Source organism: Stegostoma tigrinum, chromosome 1 (genome assembly GCF_030684315.1).
Source record: "Stegostoma tigrinum isolate sSteTig4 chromosome 1, sSteTig4.hap1, whole genome shotgun sequence".
Lineage (NCBI taxonomy): Eukaryota > Metazoa > Chordata > Chondrichthyes > Orectolobiformes > Stegostomatidae > Stegostoma > Stegostoma tigrinum.
Genome location: NC_081354.1, coordinates 340,642 through 362,587, shown reverse-complemented (window position 1 = coordinate 362,587; position 21,946 = coordinate 340,642). Strand labels below are relative to the sequence as shown.

At 40.2% G+C, this 21,946-nt stretch overlaps 1 protein-coding gene across 3 annotated transcripts in view; it reads right to left on the bottom strand.

Annotated features, from left to right (window-relative positions):
• Positions 1 to 21,946, bottom strand: part of LOC125453563 (diacylglycerol kinase theta) — a 192,341-nt gene that overhangs the window by 127,125 nt on the left and 43,270 nt on the right. For all 3 annotated transcript variants that reach the window (XR_009445713.1, XR_009445715.1, XM_059645677.1), the window contains exons 4-7: positions 16,199 to 16,284; positions 4,249 to 4,374; positions 2,198 to 2,351; positions 413 to 499 (exon numbers count right to left, since the gene is read on the bottom strand). Coding sequence is in view for 1 of the 3 variants with exons in the window: in XM_059645677.1 (XP_059501660.1) it covers positions 413 to 499; positions 2,198 to 2,351; positions 4,249 to 4,374; positions 16,199 to 16,284 (453 nt within the window). In the remaining 2 variants the exon portion in view is untranslated. The remainder of the gene's footprint in view (positions 1 to 412; positions 500 to 2,197; positions 2,352 to 4,248; positions 4,375 to 16,198; positions 16,285 to 21,946) is intronic.

Here is a 21,946-nt window from a genome sequence, read left to right as displayed (position 1 = left end):
TTCGGAGACTCCTTGAAACCTATCTGACAAAGTTTCTGGTCATTTCACTCAATATTTCCTTATGGCATCACTCTTTGTTTTTACTCTGATGAAACACTTTGGGGAGTTTCATTTTGCTAAAGATGCTTTGTTATTACAAGACATTTGAGTAAGTATCATTTTATTAGCTTTCAATCTCACTTGAAGCATAAAATAGATCTGACATATGCACATCCACAAATAATCTGTCAACCAGGTAAAAAAGACTTCATCTCCATTTGTGATCTACTATGATTATGAGTTCAACAGTACAATCCTAAACAAATATACTAAAATTGTGAAGTTAAAATATTTCAACAATTGTTCATTAGTTCTTTTTTAAACATGTACCTGAATAAAAGTGGTCTGAAGAGGTGAAAGCAAAGTCGTTTACCTGAATCAGTTGTTGGGGCAGGTTGTGCATCTTTATACGATGCTTGATTCCACGTATTGACATTATCATCATCAGCTTCATCAGCAACTGTGGAAATACTGTCATATCAGCAACAAACTTTGTACTCCAATTACTTTGGGAATCCTACATTATTAATAGCCCCACAGCCCCGTGCACACGCGCACACATACACAATTACACAGCTAAATATGTGCGAACGAACACACACCCTATGCTATATGCCCACAGTACACTGTCACAAGTCAATGGCACAGAAAAAGGCCCATCAAGTCTGCAGTTTTGAAAACAACCATCTAACCAATTGAATCTTAATTTCCAGCACTTGGCCCAAAACATTGTATGCCTTGAACAGGCCGTTCAGCCCCTGAAGTCTGATCCATCATTCAATACAATCATGGCTGATCCAAATTTCTTCACTTCCACTTTCCTTCTGTTTCCCAAAAACCCTTGATTCCTCTACTGATCAACGATCTATCTCAGCCATAAACATGTCGGACTCTGCCACCACAGCACTCTGTGGCAAAGGATTCCAAAGACTCTTAACAGTCAGAGAAGAAAATCTGCCTCAACACAGTCTTAAATTGACATACCTTTATTCTGAGACTATGCCTTCTGGGCCTCAACACTCCCATGAAGGGAAACATCCCTTCAGCATTTACCTTGTCAACCTCCTTAGGAATGTTCAATGTGATCATCTCTCATTCTTCCATATTCCAATTAGTACAGTTCCAGCTTCTTTGACCTTTTCTCATAAGACAATCTCTCTATACCAGGGAACATCCTTTGGGCCTTCTGCCATCAAGTCCTCATTTCTGCCATAAGCATTTCTTTTCTTTACTCAATCCTGGTTAGCCCTTGATATCCAGTGTGCACAGGATCTGTTGGCCCCATTCTTTGTCTTTATTAGGACATACTGGTCCTATAGGTTCCTATTTTCTTCTTGAGCGTGTCCCACAATTTTGACACAGATTTATCTAAAAGTATTGGTTCCCAGTCCACCCTGGCCAAATCATAATTGATCTTCTTCAAATCTGCTTCCTGTTAGTTTAGAACTTGAATTTCAGGGCCATCCTTATCCTGTTTCAAAAGGATCTTGAATCTAACTGAGTTATGATCGCCATGTGGGCACACACCCATGTGCTCTGCCAAAAGGCTGCATTAGAACACATAAGCAAGCACTGAGCAGTCTCTGTCAAACTAACTGATCTTCAATCCTTCGATATGAGCAGGGATCTAAAAATTAGAATCAGCAACTTTACCGCAAACAGTAACTTAGCCCTGACACAAAGCATAGAAACCTTTGTCAATTTAATCAAATGAGTTCAAGCCATGAAACAAATCTTATGGCTTCTTTTCCATTGCATCTGATTTTTAAAAAGAAAATAAACTGTTTAAAACAAAGAACATAATTGGAGTAATCAGTTAGCCATGAAAATACAATTATATCTACATTATGAAAAGTTACTGACACAGAATAATATACCTGGATAATAGCATCCAGGGTAAACTGTCTTTTGAAACAAATCACCCAATGTTTGCCAAATCAATTTTGCTGACTGCTTTATTTCCTTTAAGGCCACACTTCAGATCATTTACAAGTTGGCTGTGGTTATAAATTTCAACTCATCAGCTTTGCTCAAATTCAAATTTTGAAATGCTAAACAAAAATATTTTGAGAGGAATTATAATCACCAACAGATTACTGTAGTTCACTAACTGTATTAATGGAGAATAACCAGAAATTCAACAGTTTCTCCAACTTACCTAATTCAATTTGTGCATTTTCTGATATCCGAAAACAGTGAAACTTGCTGAAATTATGCTCACAAACTCGCACACAATTTGGAGGCAATATCATGGTCTGCAACCTTCCAAAATTGCATTCTGGTGTGAGGCTACTGTAGCAGTCAGCATGCACCTGTTAGGGAGGGAAGGTAACATTTCTTTACATATATATGATGTGATTTAAGTTTTTTTTAAAAAAAAAATACGGTTTCATGTGTCATGGTTCTGCTCATGTTATTGTACTGTTACTGTCTGTTGAGGCACATGCATCAAGACTGCTTTTTGCCCTCTGAGAATGGCCTCTATCCACTTGATGTCCAATAAGTTAAACCAAGCTACAGAAGAAAATAGCTAGCTACAAAACAACGAGACAGAATACAAGAAAAAGATAAAGAGCTTTGTAGCGTAGTGAAACGACAATAATCTCTCCCCTACTGTCAGCAAAATGAAGGAGCTGGGTATTGACTTCAGGAAATGGAGTGGAGGGCATGCCCCTGTCTGTATCAATGGTGCTGAGGTGGAGGTGGCTGAGAGCTTCAAGCTCCTTCGAGTAAATATCAGCAACAATCTACCCTGGCCCACATGGACAATACAGGTTATAATTCACCAGATTTATTTAAAGTCACAAGCTTTCGGAGTCTCGCTCCTTCTTCAGGTGTTAGTGATAGAGGTGGCATCCGACTCAGAATTTGTAGGCAAAAGATCAAAGGGTCATAGAACTGATGCAAATGTATTGAACAAACCTAAGATGGCTATTAAATCTATCATGAATTAGAAAGGAGATGCAGGTTTTGATTAATTAATATGCAAATCCCAGAACTTCTTTCGAGTCACTACCGTGACATAACTAAAGGTTTTATCAATATACCAGAGATGACATCTCAGGTCAGACAATGTATGTTAGGTGAGACACCTTGTTCAGAATCTGTCTGTGTTTTAACCAGTCTGATTTCAAGTTATACTCACAGTCCAAACCGCTTATAATGAACAGCAAAAACAGTGGACCCAACACCGATCCTTGTGGCATCTCTCTGGTCACAGGCCTCTAGTCTGAAAGAAACCCACCACCACCACCCTCTGGTTTCTTCCTTCAAGCCAGTCTGTATCCAAATGGCTAGTTCACCCCGTATTCCATGTGTTCCAACCTTGCTAACCAGTCGACCACGAGGAACCTTGTTGAACGCCTTACTCAAGTCCATATAGATCACATCCACTGTTCTGCTCTCAACCTTCTCCTTTAATTTGCGTTTTTTTTGAAGAAGTAGTCAAACATGATTTCCCACGCACAAAGCCATGTTGGCTATCCCTAATCAGGCCTTGCCTTTCCAAATACACGTACATACTGTCCCTCAAAATTCCCTCTATGAACAGATCTCACATATATTAGAGATCATCTTTCTCTGCAGCTGAGACACTAAATTCTGTATTCTATTCTATTACCCTGATATACTTACATAAGTATGATACCTTTCAGTGTATCTTGGTAGGTGACAACAATAAATCAAAGCAAATCAAATAAATCAATTCAATAAACAAATCAAGTAGTAAATGTTTCGGATCAGGAGAATTAATTGGCTACAAAATCAGGAAATATCGGAAAAGGTCAGTAAGTCTGGCAGCATGTGCAAAGAGAATGCAGAGTTAACGTTCACGTCCAGTAAACCTTCTTCAGAACTGGGCCAATTAATTGGTTATTTGTTGGTTATGTCCAGAATAATTCTGTGACTCCTTACAGCTTGGTGGAACCCAGTAATTATTTAATAGAAGGTATCATTCTATTCATGTCAAGATCAGGAAAATATGTAAGTTGTTAAATTGGTCAAAATAAATAATTATTTACAGGATACAGTCAGGAATACTCCAACTGGTTAGAATACTCATTTATTACTTCATCAGAGACAATGTTTTTTCAGTATTTAATGTATTATAGGAAAATATTTTTCCAGAAGTCACAAGGCAAAAACCAATTTATGCATTATCTTTTTCCATATTCAAAACAGTTAGTTCCATTGATTAAACTGTTCACTTACTGTTGTCCCACACCATTCACATCTAATGCCTGATAACACTTCTGAAGAGCCACATGATTTCTTACAGACATCACAGCGTGCACTGGAGGAGAGATTTCCTTCCCTCCAGTGATGGTGGTAAGATTCCTGTCAAATGAACAAGATAAAGTAGTGTTCGTAGGCTTCAAATTTGGAAAGATGCAATTAAGTATTAAATTGTCTAATAATCTCTAATCTGAATCTATACGGTAACACAGTGCGCTAAGTCTCAAATGAATGCCATCATAACTGAGATGTGAATGTCAATCCCCATACTTTGTTAGAATATTCATTTTTATAATCCCAGCTAATGGCAATAGTGGAAAATTTAGATCCCAGTGAAACCTGGCTTGAGAGACCATATGTTTAATTACGCAGTAAGTTAACTTTGTGATTAGTCTCTGGACATATTCACATAAGGCTGTTACAGAATCTTACAGTGCAGAAAGAGGCCATTCAGCCCACCAAGTTTACACTACCCTCCAAAGAGCACCCCAACCTATCTCATACCTCTATATTTACCATGACTAATCCACTTAATCTACACACCCCCGGACACTATGGACAACATATCAAAGCCAGTCAACCCAAGGGTGGTAACCCAGGCTAACACAGAGAAAGTGTCAATGTTCTTTCAGAAAAGAAGGCAAATTTACTTTACAAAAGGGAGGAAACAAAACTATATAAAATGCAGTTCAGAAAAATCTAGTCATTAGCAGCAATAAGAACAACTGAACATTTTCCTAGCAATATCCTTTCCAAATGCCCAATCCCAGTGAAGAATCAAAACCAAAAGAATTGTGGATGCTGTAAATCAGGAACAAAAACAAAGTTGCTAGAAAAGCTCAGCAGATTTGGCAGCATCTGTGGAGGAGAAAACGGAGTAAACATTTCGGGTCCAGTGAGGAAGGGTCACTGGGCCCAAAACATTAACTCTGTTTTCTCCTCCACAGATGCTGCCAGGCCTGCTGAGCTTTTCCAGCAACTTTATTTTTGCACCAGTGAAGAATCACTTCTATTTTAACAGGGCAATTTCTTACTTAGTTAAGCCTTGCCAGTTTTGATAGCCAAGAGACTTCTTTTGAACTGTAGTACGTATTTTCAATTCTGACAATTTGAAAACCTCTCCATAAATTATCATAACTAAGAGGCTTCAGAAACAAAAACTCTTCTATAAAGGTGAAACTACTCTCTTGAAATGAAACTTGATTCTGAACTGAACTCAAAAAATTTGTTGGCCCTGGTCTTTTCTCTCAATAAGGTCGTAAATGTTCCATTTCATAAACACTTCAAAAACATCACAGGGATCCTGTAGGACACCACCAAAATCACATGATTTCTTGAAATTATAAATTTATATTAACGGATGTAAAATCAAAATTTATCTTTCCTCTATTTTAAAATCCTAATTTTCAAATAATATTATACACCTTTATAATGCCATTCACCAGATAAAAAAATTCAAAAGACATTCTTTACAGAGCTTTTTTCACTTTCTACCAACATTCCTTCTCATTATTTGTTATATTTACGGGAATATATTTATATTAAACATACAATGAATTTTGTAATGACAATATTCCATACAAGATCATTTTGATCATGGCATTCATCTTCTTTCATATTTACTCAATGCATCCACTGTTACATTGCTTTGCTTCCGCAAATGATTTTTGAGTTGTATGGTTTTAGCACTAAACCCCAACAAAAGTTGGATTTTTTAGATCTCAGAATCACACCTGAAAGCGAAAGGATTGTGGTTCATATCAATAGTACTTTCTTCAGAGTGCCAAATATGTGAATTTCCAACTTTCATAGAGATAACACTTCTTTTCTGATATTGAATATTTCTTCTGACAATCAGCTTTTGAAGAAAAACAACAAATTGACCTTTCAATCCCCATCTCCCCTTCTTGCCCAAATGGCCCAAAACGGATTCACTGGCATCAACAGCATGATTGAGTACCTTCCCATTATTTGATGTTGCTAAAAGCTGTGTGATTGTCAGCGCAGCTTTCACATAGTTAGAGATCTACAGGGTTGTTTTTGTCCATTCAGGTTATTTTCCTTTCTTCAGGAAATTTATCAAAGGATGATCAGAGGATTAGATAGGGTGGACAGTGAGAGTCTTTTTCCGAGGATGATGACTTCAGCTTGTACAAGGGGACATAGCTACAAATTGAGGGGTGATAGATTTAAGACAGATGTCAGAGGCAGCTTCTTTACTCAGAGAGTGGTAAGGGCGTGGAACGCCCTGCCTGCTAATGTAGTTAACTCAGCTACAATAGGGGCATTTAAACAGTCCTTGGATAAGCATATGGATAATGATGGGATAGTGTAGGGGGAGGGGCTTAGATTAGTTCACAGGTCAGCGCAACATCGAGGGCCAAAGGGCCTGTTCTGCGCTGTATTGTTCTATGTTCTAAAAATCACTGTTGAAATTTAGAATGAACTTCTGATAAAATCCATGCATGCCAATATGTAGCCATTAATTCAAAGAAAATCAACATAACTCTTATTTTTACTTTGAAGTCCACCTTGCCATTTTTCCATATTATAGCTTAAAAGTTGCATTTGCTTGGCAAATTCACTTCTTACCAAATTGGTTCTTTAGAAGAGGTCAAAGTTTGTTGAAGTAGGATAAATATTCCTTTAACGTTTGGCAGAACACAACCAATTTGTCGATGCATAATACTTCAATATCGTTGTTGGGTAGTCACCAAAATCTTATAGGTACATATTCACTCCACAGGTATGGGTTTACATTGATAAAATCCATCCAGAATTACAAATATTGATGTTTCCTGAAGTCTATCGGTCAATGGAACTTGGCAAAACCTTTTTTTTTAAAAGTAATTTTTGTAAAATTGTGCTTGCTCAATTCTGTTGATACATTCCTCCATTTGTGGAATTAGATATGAATCAGCCTTTATATTGACTTGCAATATTTAGATTTTGTGATCCATCCAGTTTCAGCATCATCACAAAAGGTGAGCTCCAGATAAAAACCTTGGTTCAATAATGCTATTGGCCACCATTAACTTAATCCCTTCCCTCATTTGAGCTAAATTCTCTCAGTTGAGTTGGCAAGAATGTTATATTTAACATATAATCCATCTCCACTAATAATATTATGAATAGCCAAAGACATTTCTTTTCAACTATACATACATGTCAGTTTATGATTCTGTAGTACCTTTTGAATGTGACTTCTGAGAGATTGAATATTATCCAACTTAACTTTTTAAGCACATTTGTATTATTCAATCTGCATACTGGAAAGGCTACTTTTAAATTTTCACTTCATGATTAATTCAAATTATTGTGATCTTTTTATTTCACACACTATTTCTATCACCAATTCTGTTTTGCTTAACCTCCACATAACTGTCTCTCTCCAATATATTAACACGACATCTTCAGTGATTCTTCTGTCTAGATGATTCAGCACATAGAAACATAGATAGGTACAGAGGTAGGCCATTCAGACTCTTGAGCTTGCTCTGCCATTCATTGTGATAATCAATCCTAGTACCCTAATCCCACCCTCTCCCCACACCTCTTGATTCCTTAAGTGACAACAGCTAAATCTACTACCTTCTCAAAAACACAATGTTTTGGGTCTCAATGACTTTCTGTGGTAGTAAATAGACTCCACAGACTCAACAGTCTCCGGGAGAAGAAATTTATCCTTACCTTGGCTCTAAAAAGTTTGCCAATTACCCTGAAACTACAACCTCTGGTTCTGGACTCATCCACCATCGGGAGCATCCTTCCTACATCTAACCTGTCTTGTCCTGTTAGAATTTTATAGTTATCATTGAGATTTCCCCTCTCATTCTTCTGAACTCCAGTGAATATAATCCACAACAACTCAGTCTCTCCTCATATGCTGGTCTTGACATCTCAGGTAATAATTCAGTAAATCATCACTACACTCCCCCTACAGCAAGAACATCCTTCTTCAGATAAGGAGACCCAAACAGGACACAATGCTCCAGATGTGGCCTCACCAGTGCCCTGTATAATTGTAGCAAGATATCCTAGTTCCTGTACTCAAATCCTCTTGTTATGAAAGCCAACATATATTTTGTCTTCTTTACTGCCTGCTACACCCACATGCCTGCTTTCAGTAAGTGGTGCATGACGACACCCAGATCATCTAGAACATTGCCATCTCTTGATTTACAGCCATTGAAATCATTTTCCTACCCACTTTTGCTGCCAAAATGGATAACCTCATACTTGTCCACATTATACTGCAGCTGACATCGATGTGCCCACTTACTCAGCCAGTCCAAATCACACTCCAACATCTCTGCATGCTCCTCACAGCTCACCCTCCCAAATCGCTATGTGCTATCTGCAAGTATTGACATATTGCATTTAGTTCCCTCCTCCAAATCATCAATATACATTATGAATATCTGGGGTCCAACCATCAATCACTGCAGTAGCCTGCCAGTCAAAAAATAAATCAAAATTCATATCACTGAGACCAGAGATAATGTGAACTGCAGATGTTGGAGAATCCATGCCAACAAAGTGTGAAGCTGGATGAACACAGCAGGACAAGCAGCATCTCAGGAGCACAAAAGCTGATGTTTCAGGCCTAGACCCTTCGTCAGAGAGGGGGATGATGGGTCTAGGCCTGAAACGTCAGCTTTTGTGCTCCTGAGATGCTGCTTCGCCTGCTGTGTTCATCCAGCTTCACACTTTGTTATCTTCATATTACTGAGCATTGTTTTGATTTGATACCGTCCATTGAACATTGCTTTAATGAATTCCTAGTGACACGTAAGTTTTAGCCCGTTTGTATGCTCTAGATTTCACACTGTATTGAACAATACTCAAATGCTTTTTTGACCATCTCATGAGTTTTGGTTAATGTTTTTTCAAAATTTGACAGACTGGAAGTGTAGTCTGAGTTTTGGGATATAATTTTTTTTCTTAACCCATTTAATGGGATGGGAACCAAATATTGGACAGAAAAGAGGGAGAAACAAAAGCCTGTAGGGAACTAGATAATGGAGTCAGTGTGACTAAAGGGAAAAGTAGTTGGGGAGCAGATGATGAAGACAAAGGGACAGGTGGTCTGAGGTGCATTTGTTTTAATGCGAGAAGTGTAGTAGATAAGGCAGATGAGCTTAGGGCTTGGATCGGTACCTGGAGGTATGATGTTATTGCTATTACTGAGACTTGGTTGAGGGAAGGGCATGATTGGCAACTTTTTGTCCCAGGATATCGATGTTTCAGACAGGGTAGAGAGGGAGGTAAAAGGGGTGGAGGAGTTGCAGTAATGGTCAAAGACGATATCACAGCTGCACTGAAGGAGGGCCCCATGGAGGACTCAAGCAGTGAGGCAATATGGGTAGAACTCAGAAATAGGAAGGATGCAGTAACAATGTTGGGGCTGTACTACAGGCCTCCCAACAGCAAGCGTGAGATAGAGGTACAAATATGTAAACAGATAATGGAAAGGTGTAGGAGAAACAGGGTGGTGGTGATGGGAGATTTTAATTTTCCCAACATTGACTGGGATTCACTCAGTGTTAGGGGACAAGACAGAGCAGAATTTGTAAGGTGTGGCCAGGAGCGTTTTCTAGAGCAGTATGTATGTAGTCCAACTCGGGAAGGGGCCATACTGGACCTGGTGTTGGGGAATGAACCCGGCCAGCTGGTTGAAATTACAGTAGGGGACTACTTTGGAAACAGCGACCACAATTCCGTAAGTTTTACAATACTGATGGACAAGGATAGGAGTGGTCGTAAAGCAAGAGTACTAAACTGGGGCAAGGCCGACTATACCAAGATTCGGCAGGATCTGAGGAATGTAGATTGGGAGAAACTGTTTGAAGGTAAATCCACATTTGATATGTGGGAGGCTTTTAAGGAGAGGTTGATTAGCGTGCAGGAGAGACATGTTCCTGTGAAAATGAAGAGAAAAGGCAAGATTAGGGATCCATGGATGACAGGTGAAATTGTGAGACTAGCCAAGAGGAAAAAGGAAGCATACATGAGGTCTAGGTGACTGAAGACAGACGAAGCTTTGGAAGAATATGGGGAATGTAGAGCGAATCTGAAACGAGGGATTAAGAGGGCTAAGAGACGACTTGAGATATTGCTGGCAAACATGGTTAAGGAAAATCCCAAAGCCTTTTATTCATATATAAAGAGCAAGAGGGTAACTAGAGAAAGGATTGGCCCACTTAAGGACAAAGAAGGAAAGTGATGTGATGATTCAGAGAAAATGGGTGTCATTCTTAACGAGTACTTTGCATCGGTATTCACCGAGGAGAGGGACATGATGGATGTTGAGAGTAGGGATAGATGTTTGCTTACTCTAGGTCAAGTTGACATAAGGAAGGAGGAAGTGTTAGGTATCCTAAAAGACATTAAGGTGGACAAGTCCCCAGGTCCGGATGGGATCTATCCCAGGTTATTGAGGGAAGTGAGAGAGGAAATAGCCCGGGCCTTAACAGATATATTTACAGCATCCTTAGACACGGGTGAGGTCCCAGAGGACTAGAGACTTGCTAATGTTGTCCCCTTGTTTAAGAAGGGCAGCAAGGATAATCCAGGTAATTATCGACCGGTGTGCCTGACATCAGTGGTTGGGAAGCTACTGGAGAAGATACTGAGGGATAGGATCTATTCCCATTTGGAAGAAAATGGGCTTATCAGTGATAGGCAACATGGTTTTGTGCAGGGAAGGTCATGTCTTACCAACTTAATAGAATTCTTTGAGGACGTGACAAAGTTGATTGATGAGGGAAAGGCTGTAGATGTCACATACATGGACTTCAGTAAGGCGTTTGATAAGGTTCCCCATGGCAGGTTGATGGAGAAAGTGAAGTGAAGTCACATGGGGTCCAGGGTGTGCTAGCTAGATGGATAAAAAAACTGGCTAGGCAACAAGAGACAGAAGGTAGTAGTAGAAGGAAGTTTCTCAAATTGGAGACCTGTGACCAGTGGTGTTCCACAGGGATCTGTGCTGGGACCACTGTTATTTGTGATATATGTAAATGATCTGGAGGAAGGTGTAGGTGGTCTGATCAGCAAGTTTGCTGATGACACTAAGATTGGTGGAGTAGCTGATAGTGAAGGGGACTGTCAGAGATTACAGCAGAATATAGATAGACTGGAGAGTTGGGCAGATAAATGGAGATGGAGTTCAATCCGGGCAAATGCGAGGGGATGCATTTTGGAAGATCAAATTCAAGGGTGAACTATACAGTAAATGGAAAAGTCCTAGGGAAAATTGATGAACAGAGAGATCTGGGTGTTCAGGTCCATTGTTCCCTGGAGGTGACAACACAGGTCAATAGGGTGGTCAAAAAGGCATATGGCATGCTTTCCTTCATTGGGCAGGGTATTGAGTACAAGAGTTGGCAGGTCATGTTGCAGTTGTATAGGACTTTGGTTCGGCCACATTTGGAGTACTGTGTACAGTTCTGGTCGCCACATTACCAAAAGGATGTGGATGCTTTGGAGAGGGTGCTGAGGAGGTTCACCAGGATGTTGCCTGGTGTGGAGGGTGCTAGCTGTGAAGAGAGGTTGAGTAGATAAGGATTATTTTCATTAGAAAGACGGAGATTGAGGGGGGACCTGATTGAGGTCTACAAAATCATGAGGGGTATAGACAGGGTGGATAGCAAAAAGCTTTTTCCCCAGAGTGGGGGACTCAATTACTAGGGGTCATGAGTTCAAAGTGAGAGGAGGAAAGTTTAAGGAAGACATGCGTGGAAAGTTCTTTACATAGAGGGTGCCTAGAACGCGTTGCCAGCAGAGGTGGTAGATGCAGACACGTTAGCTTCTTTTAAGATATATTTGGACAGGTACATGGATGGGCAGGGAGCAAATGGACACAGACCATTAGAAAATAGATGACAGGTTAGACAGAGGATCTTGATCGGCCCAGGCTTGGAGGGCCGAAGGGCCTGTTCCTGTGCTGTAGGTTTCTTTGTTTCTTTAAGGGGTCTTCCCACCTCACGTCTGCATATTAGTTCATAAGGACCAAATCTTGTGGATTCATTAAGGGCATTTAAATAGTCATTGGATAAACATATACATGATAATGTAATAGTGTAGGTTAGATGGGCTTCAGATTGGTTTCACAGGTCGGCACAACTTCGAGGGTCGAAGGGCCTGTACTGCGCTGTAATGTTCTATGTTCTATTTCCAGCAGCAAACAGTAACACGGGAATTTTTGCCCCAAACATTGGGGCATTCTTGACAATAAACTTCATTCACAGAGACGACTCCAGCAGCGGCCCCAGCCTTCAGACATATCTTCTGCTCCGGGAGATTATGAATGATAAGCTGAAGACAAATTGTTTTTACTTCCAAACTATTTATTCTTCCTTGCAGTAAGAGTGATTGCTCTGAAATTTTCTTTCTGCAATGCTGGACTTTTTATTTCTCTATTTTCTAAGATCTTGTAACTGAAGAACCTAAGATGGTGCCGTAAGTGGTCATGTATAAACTTTTCAAGGTACTCACTTCAATGCATGTGATAATAAAGCTAATTTGATTCAATTCATATCCAATGGCATGTTACTTAAATCACAAGCTTTTGCCAACTGTAGCAACTCAAAGGATCTATTCATCCTGTGCTATTTATAAAAAGTCTAAATGTTTCTTTAGGAGAACATTAACACATTCTCTTCAATACCACTTGTGTTAGTTGTGAAGTTTCCTGTGTAAGTCTCCTCAAATCACCTTTTGAAACTTTGGACCGCACCATGGATCAGTGGTTAGCACTGCTGCCTCGTAGTGCCAGGGGCCAGGATTCGATTCCCACCAATGGTGACAGTTTGCATTGAGTTTGACCATTCTCCCCATGCCTGCAATGAGTTGCCACTGAGCACTCTGGCTCCTTCCCACAGTCCAAATATGTGCTAGTTAGGTGCATCGGCCATTCTAAATTGTCCAACAGCGTCCAGGGACATGCAGGTTAGGTGGCTTAGCCATGGCTAAATGTGGACTTACAGGAGGGTTGGTGTGAACTCAATGGGCCAAATGGCCTCTTTCCACACTGTAGAGATTCTTAGTTCTACCAAAAGCCACATAGACAAGATTCACTGCATTTTATTCAATACGTCATTCTCAAACATCTCCCCATGCCAAGAAACGCCATTGTATTTAGCAAGAGACATCTAACTTTTACAAATCCTTTTTACTTATCCTTAACGAATCCATGATTTTTGTTATTTTATTTGTTGGCATTTGTTTTATTCTAGATTGAGCACAATGAGCTCACCCAGTGTTACTTTAGTCAATGCTATGATGATCAGTCTAATTTCTTGACCAATGCAAGAACCGAGGTTAGTTTGCTGACTCATCCTTTTTTTTAAAAAATTCATCCATAGGTTTGGGCAGCACTGGCTATGCCAGCATTTATTGCCCATCCCCAACTGCTCAGAGGGTAGTTATGACAACCACATCGCTATAGGTCTGGAGTCACATGGAGGCCAGGCCAGATAATGGCAGATTTCCTTCCCTAAAGGGCATTATCAAACCAGATGGTGCACTTTTTCCTGAAAATTGACAATGGTTTCATGGTCACCATTAGGCTCTTAATTCCAGACTATTATTGATTTCAAGTTCCACCATCTGCCATGGTGGAATTCAAACCCAGGTGCCCGAAACATTATCCGGGTCTCTGGATTAATAATCCAGCAATAAAACCAGTAAGCCATCGCCTACCTCTTCTGAAAGGAGTTATTAAATTGGCAATACACTAATCCTCTGGAATTTCTATATCCAAAGAAGTTCACGGAGTAATGATCTGAACTATCAGGTTCAATCGCTTGCATACTCAAGTTAAATCAACATTTTAGCGTTATCTATGGCTTAGTTTATCTATGGCTATCCTAAATTCTCTACTTCCTCCTTTGCAACCTCTCATTTCGAATGCGACACTTCTACTATGAAACTTCTTTAGGGCAAACATATTTAGTTGCTTGACCACGTCTTCCCCCAATCCAATTCAACTTTAATCAATTCTACTCTTTCTTTAGTTATTCTTTTGCTTTTCCTAGCTTTACAAAAACTTTCTACCCTTCTTTCATTTATTTGAGTGACTACTGAAAACCATATTGTTAATCATATCAGAAATTTAAGTTTTCACATTAGCCAGTCTTCATCACTTGGAAAGGTTTATGTTGCTAATCACTGCTATCATAATAGTGCTTCAGTACATACAGGCCAGTAATGAACAATGTTTGACTTGATTTTTGTGTGATTATAACATTGACAGAATTGCTTCAGGGAATGTCAGCTGTTGCTTCCTCCCATGGCAAAATAGGGCTGAGTCAGCACATCTTCGTCAAGGGGAGGTTATGCCTGACAAATCTCGTAGATTTCTTTGAGGAGAAATTTCGACAAAGGATAACCAGTAAACATGGTCTATTTTGGTTTCTAAGAGGCCATTGACAAGCTGCCAGACAAGAGGCTGTTGAATCAGATAAGAGCCCAAGGCGTTAGGGGCAAGATACTGACATGGATACAGGATTCGCTGACTGGTAGAAGGCAGAGAGGGGAGATAAAGGGTTTTTTTAGGATGGCAACTGATGACTAGTGGAGTTCTGTAGGAGTCAGAGTTGGGACCACAACTATTCATGTTACACGTTAACAATCTAGGCAAAGGAACTGAAGGCATTGTTGCTGAGTTTGCAGATGACACAGATAGATGGAGGGGCAGGTAGCATTGAGGAAATAAGGTGGTTGCAGAAGAACTGGACAGGCTAAATGCGTGGGCAAAGAGCTGGCAGATGGAATACAGTGTGGAAAAGTGTGAGGCTATGCCCATGGATAGGAAGAATAGAGATGTGGGCTATTTTCTGAACAGAGATAGGATTTAAAAATCTAATACGCAAAGGCACTTGGGAGTCCCAGTTCAGGATTCTCTTAAGGTTAAAAGGCAGGTTCAGTTGGCAGTTAGGATGATAAATACAATATCAACATTCATTTTGAGAGCACTAAAATACAAGGGTATTATTGCTGGACTGTTAACCCAGAGACCTAGATAATGTTCTGGGGACCCAGGTTCAAATCTTACCATGGCAGATGGTGAAATTTGAATTCAATAAAATATGTGGACTGAACAGTCTATCGATGATCATGAATCCAATATCAATTGTCCGAAAAACCCATCTGGTTCACTAATGTCTTTTAGGGAAGGAAACTGCCATCCTTACCTGGTCTGGCCTACATGCGACTCCAGACCCACAGCAATGTGGTTGACTCCGAACTGCCCTCTGGGCACTTAGGGATGGGCAATAAATGCTGCCTCGTCAGTGATACCCCCAACCCATGAATGAATAAAAAAGCAAAAAGAGCACAGATGCACTGCGCAGGCTGTATTAAGTACTGATCAGACTGCATTTGGAATATTGAGAGTAATTTTGGGCCCAGTTTCAAAGGAAGGTTGTGTTGGCCTTGGAGAGATGCCCAGAGGAGATTTACAGGAATGACCCAAGGTAAAGGACTTGTCACAGGAGGACTCTGGGTCTGTACCCAGATTTTAAAAAGATGAGGGGGTGTCTGATTGAAACTTACAGAATACTGAGAGACCTGGATACAGTGGATGTGGAGAAGATGTTTATACTAGTAGGACGGACTAAGATACGCGGGCACAGCCTCCACTGAAGGGACAACCCCTTTAAACCTGAGATGACGAGGAATTTCTTCAGCCAGAGGGTGGTGACTCCGTGGAACTCATTGCCATGTAAGGCTGTGGAGGCCAAGTCACTGAGTGTATTTAAGACAGAGATAGATAGGTTCTTGATTGTTAAGGGATCATGGGTTACTGGGTAAAGGGAGGAGAATGGGGTTGACAGACATATCAGCCATGATTAAATGGTGGAGCAGACCCAATGGGTCAAATAGCCTAATTTGGTTCCTGTAAGTTATAGTCTCTTGTACTCACCCGATCATACTGTCCATCCTGGTGGCATCGCCGACAGTCACTGCAAGCAAAGGGGCCACAATCAACATGGACATGTAACTCGCACACTGTCGAATTAGAAAGGCACCATTAATCATACAGGGTTATGTCAGCTCACAAATTAAACTGAGCATGTTCTGCTATCACCATAATCATTAGTTCATACAAATATACTTATTCTACCGACAGATTCGGACAATATTTTCTTTTTTATCCTTACCCTTGGTGCTGAAACTAACACATTCCCCTGCTTATTGTAATTCCATTTTAAAAAGCATAACATGCAGTGTTAACTGTGTATAGCTCAGTAAAAAGATAATTATTCACAGAAGGAAAAAGTAAAATATTTTTGCAGTCAAACTCAAGTCAAACCACTTTATTTATCTAGGAACAATGTTTCACTAATAATTAGTAAATACCATTTAGTCATGGAAGTTTACTTCAACCAATGTACTTTGCATGGTCACTATTTTGACCTGAAATATGGCTTTTAAAATTAAAAACTGACAATCAGTGCAGATCTGTCGAGTGAATCAAATTAGTATTTTGATTCCAAATGCCTCTCAATAACTACGAATAAACTGGAAAATTACAGTACAGGAGAGATTGAGCAGACTATACTCATTGGAATTTGGAAGAATGGGGGAGGATCTTATAGAAACGTATAAAGTTATGAAGGGAATAGATAAGAAAGAAACCAGAGTTTGTTTCCACTGGAGGATAAAACTACAACCAGGGGGCATAGCCTCAAAATAAGGGGAAGCAGATTTAAGACTGAGTTGACATAGGACTTCCTTCACCCAAAGGATTGTGGATCTGTAGAATTCCCTGCCCAGTGAAGCAGTTGAGGCCATCTCATTGATGTTTTTAAGACAAAGTTAGATATATTTTTGAACAGTAAAGGAAATAAAGGCTATGGTTAGCAGGCAGGTAAATGGAGCTAAGTCCACAAAATGATCAGCCATGATCTTATCAAATGGCAGAGCAGGCTTGACAGGCGAGATAGCCTATTCCTCTCCCATTTACATTCTAATGCAACAAGGCAGTTGTTTGATTCGTAAGAATAAAGTTCATAAATTTAAGTACAGTATTTCACAGAACTTGTACTTAAAGCTTGCTTTGTTTAGCTCAAAGGAAGAATTGGCATCTCGTTGATATCACATTAATACCCATGTGCACCACAGTTAAATGTGGGTCAGTGGCTAACATCACTTTCTTATTTGCCTTACTGGTTTATCATACTTCAAAACTAAGAAAATGAGCAAGACATCCTTAGTTGTAGCAGCTAACTGGGGTTTACCAGACAGCAGCTACGCGAGACATGCAAAGATGTGCAAATTTAGGAACAACTATTCAACAATATTGGTAAAGAAGCTGAAGTGATACAGGAAGTCTATTCACAGCCCATCTCACTTTACCATGCTGTTCTCTACCTTATCCTACCCTTGCTCTATCCATTTTCATGCAACCGCAATCCTATCATGGTTAGGTGTAAACACTTCGTTTTCCCCATGTTTGCTCCATCCAACCCTCATAGACCTACTTCATCTCATCTCCAGCACACACTTATTTATGTAAAAAAGGGCGTGCTAATTTCACTCCTTAGTAGCTTATAGCGAACCTTTGTGAATATATTTAGATATTCTCAGGAAATTACCATCAGTAAAACACAACCAATCTTTAGGCTCACATCAGAAAAATTACAATTTATCTTCAAGGTCCCCAGTCCAAGTTTAGACTGAAAGCTGAACAGGTTTGACAGCCTCCCTCATCCACCCCTTCTCTAATACAAGCAAATCATGCTGCTACAAATATTTTTCAAAATGGAATAACAAAAATGCAACAGTTAGTGGGTTGAAATGGGACATATAATATAAATGTTTTAACAGCGGCAAGGTAATTCTCAACTTGCAAGTTTTTCAGGCAGGCTACAACTTGTTAAATTATGGCATAGCGCTTTCATAGGTATTGTGCAAACTACAGCCAACACCCAAAATTAAACCAAACAGGTTTTGCAAACATGTAGGTGGTTGAAGCTAACACAGGAAAAGCAAACTCTCTCGGTCTCGTCAGCGTTCTAAGAAGAGGATGATCTTGCTGCACAAATTATCAATGTTCATTGCCAAACACTCAATACAAGTTTTTCAACATTAGTTATACATTGAATGCACACTACGAGCGTGAAAAACACTTATTTAAAAGGAAGTCTTTGAATTTTCTTGGTGATCTCTGTGTTAAAGGAAAGTGTAGGCACAGTTGGCAAAATAAATACTGATATGGACTCAGCATCCGCCTGACCAATAGCAAAAAGTTTCAACAATGACATAAATTCTATCTTTGATTAATGCTTTAGCATGGATCAAAACACACCCAGCCCTGCAGGCAGTCACCCTACATCCCATCCGGTATCTCAAAATTACATACTCTCATGCTAAGGCTGCCACGATATTTTTATGGTCCTGTGGAAATCAGAGCTGAGAGCAGCACAGCAGCTGAAGTCATTCTTCCACAAAAGCAGCTGTTTAACCAAAACAATGAAGATCTGTTGGCACTTGTTGGAAGAGCAAAATGTACTTATTAAATAATGGTTGCAAAACAATTATCTTGAGCTTCATAAATATCCTACAGCTCTGCTTTAGTGAAATACTCCCAAAAGTAAAGTTTCTATTAAGGCTGCTTTTGATCTCCTTACTAAGCTACAATGATGAGATTTAATTCAGTAAAGGAAGAAAATGTAGTAGATTTATTAATACCAAGCTAAGCCCTTTCTTGTTTCAATTTTATGATAGAAATGGAACTGGAATTTAGCTGTATATCACACAGTACAGTCTCTTACATGACCATTGAGACATCAGCTATCTCCTAGGCTACTGCAGAAACATTGATAAACTCCGCAAAGCAACTTCAATATTGGTGTGAAATTAAGTTTGTACAAAATTTCAAACTTTGAAGGCAGACTGAGAAGGGATGTGATTAAGGGTAGAATCTCTTTTGATGGAAGCACGGCTCACAGTTGAACTTCTGCAATTACAGCATGCTTTAGATTCTCACCCCCATTCTCAGACGACAATCACGCTCAATTTAACATAAGATATTTGGTTTTCGTATTTCTGAATGAAATTCAATTTTGTTTAGAAACGTTAAAGGATTAAATAAATTCAATCCCATTCTCCGTGAAGAAACATATTTTAAACAGATTTTTAAGATTAACTTGACCTACAAAGTCTTTGAAATATAGTCTGAGAAATCTTTCCAAAAAACATAAGACAGAGGAGTTTAGGCACTCCTGTAATAGAACATAGAACATTACAGCACAGTACAGGCCCTTTGGCCCTCGATGTTGTGCCGACCTGTCATACCAATCTGAAGCCCATCTAAAATACACTATTCCATGTACGTCCATGTGCTTGTCCAATGATGACTTAAATGTACTTAAAGTTGCCAAATCTACTACCGTTGCAGGCAAAGCGTTCCATTCCCTTACTACTCTCGGAGTAAAGAAACTACCTCTGACATCTGTCCTATGTCTCTCACCCCTCAATTTAAAGCTATGCCCCCTCGTGTTCGCCGTCACCATCCTAGGAAAAAGGCTCTGCCTATCCACCCTATCTAACCCTCTGATTATTTTATATGTTTCTATTAAGTCACCTCTCAACCTTCTTCTCTCTAATGAAAACAGACTCAAGTCCCTCAGCGTTTCCTTGTAAGACCTTCCCTCCATACCAGGCAACATCCTAGTAAATCTCCTCTGCACCCCTTCCAAAGCTTCCACATCCTTCTTATAATGCAGTGACCAGAACTGTGCACAATACTCCAAGTGCGGCCACACCAGAGTTTTGTACAGCTTCACCATAACCTCTTGGTTCCGGAACTCGATCCCTCTATTAATAAAAGCTAAAACACTGTATGCCTTCTTAATAGCCCTGTCAACCTGGATGGCAACTTTAAAGGATCTGCGTACATGGACACCGAGATCTCTCCGCTCATCTACACGACCAAGAATCTTACCATTAGCCCAGTACTTTGCCTTCTGGTTACTCCTACCAAAGTGCATCACCTCACACTTGTCCGCAATAAACTCCATTTGCCACCACTCAGTCCAGCTCTGCAGCTGATCTATGTCTCTCTACAACCTACAGAATCCTTCGTCACTATCCACAACTCCACCGACCTTAGTGTCGTCTGCAAATTTACTAACCCATCCTGCTACGCCCTCTTCCAGGTCATTTATAAAAATGACAAACAGCAGTGGACCCAACACCGACCCTTGCGGTACACCACTAGTAACTGCTCTCCAGGATGAACATTTCCGATCAACTACCACCCTCTGTCTTCTTTCAGCAAGCCAATTTCTGATCCAAACTGCTATATCTCCCACAATCCCATTCCTCCACATTTTGTACAATAGCCTACTGTGGGGAACCTTATCGAAAGCCTTGCTGAAATCCATATACACCACATCAACCGGTTTACTCTCATCTACCTGTTTGGTCACCTTCTCAAAGAACTCAATAAGGTTTGTGAGGCACGACCTTCCCTTCACAAAACTGTGCTGACTATCCCTAATCAATTTATTCTTTTCTAGATGATTATAAATCCTATCTCTTATAACCTTTTCCAACACTTTACCAACAACTGAGGTAAGGCTCACTGGTCTATAATTACCAGGGTTGTCTCTACTCCCCTTCTTGAACAGAGGAACCACATTTGCTATCCTCCAGTCATCTGGCACTATTCCTGTAGACAATGACGCGTTAAATATCAATGCCAAAGGCTCGGCAATCTCCTCCCTGGCTTCTCAGAGGATCCTAGGATAAATCCCATCCGGTCCAGGGGACTTATCTATCTTCACACTCTGTAGGGTTTCTAATACCTCTTCCTTGTGAACCTCAATCCCACCTAGTCTAGTAACCTGTATCTCAGTATTCTCCTCAACAACATTGTCGTTTTCTAGAGTGAATACTGTCGAAAAATAATCATTTAGTGCTTCCCCTATCTCCTCTGACTCCACACACAACTTACCACTACTATCCTTGATTGGGCCTAATCTTACTTTCGTCATTCTTTTATTCCTTAAATACCAATAGAAAGCCTTAGGGTTTATCCTGATCCTATCCGCCAACAACTTCTCATGTCTCCTCCTAGCTCTTCTGAGCTCTCTCTTTCAGTCCTTCCTGGCTACCTCATAGCCCTCAAGCGCCCTAATTGAGCCTTCACATCTCATCCTAACATAAGCCTTCTTTTTCCTCTTGACCAGAGATTCCACTTCCTTCATAACCCACGGCTCCCGCGCTCTACAGCTTCCTCCCTGTCTGACAGGTACATACTTATCTAGGACACACAGGAGCTTTTCCTTGAATAGGCTCCATATTTCTAATGTGCCCATCCCCTGCAGTTTCCTTCCCCATATCGTGCCTAAACTCATCGTATTGCCTTTCCCCCAGCTATAACTCTTGCCCAGTGGTATACACCTATCCCTTTCCATCACTAAAGTAAACATAACAGAATTGTGATTGCTTTCACCTAAGTGCTCACCTACTTCCAAATCTAACACCTGGGCTCATTACCCAGTACCAAATCTAATGTGGCTTTGCCCCTTGTTGGCGTAAATCTTGAATAATCTGATACATCTCTTTACATTTTAATCATCAGAGCATGTTTACGGCACAGAAGGAGGCTACTTGGCCATTATGTCTGCATCAGTGGAAAAATGAGCCAACCACTCTCATC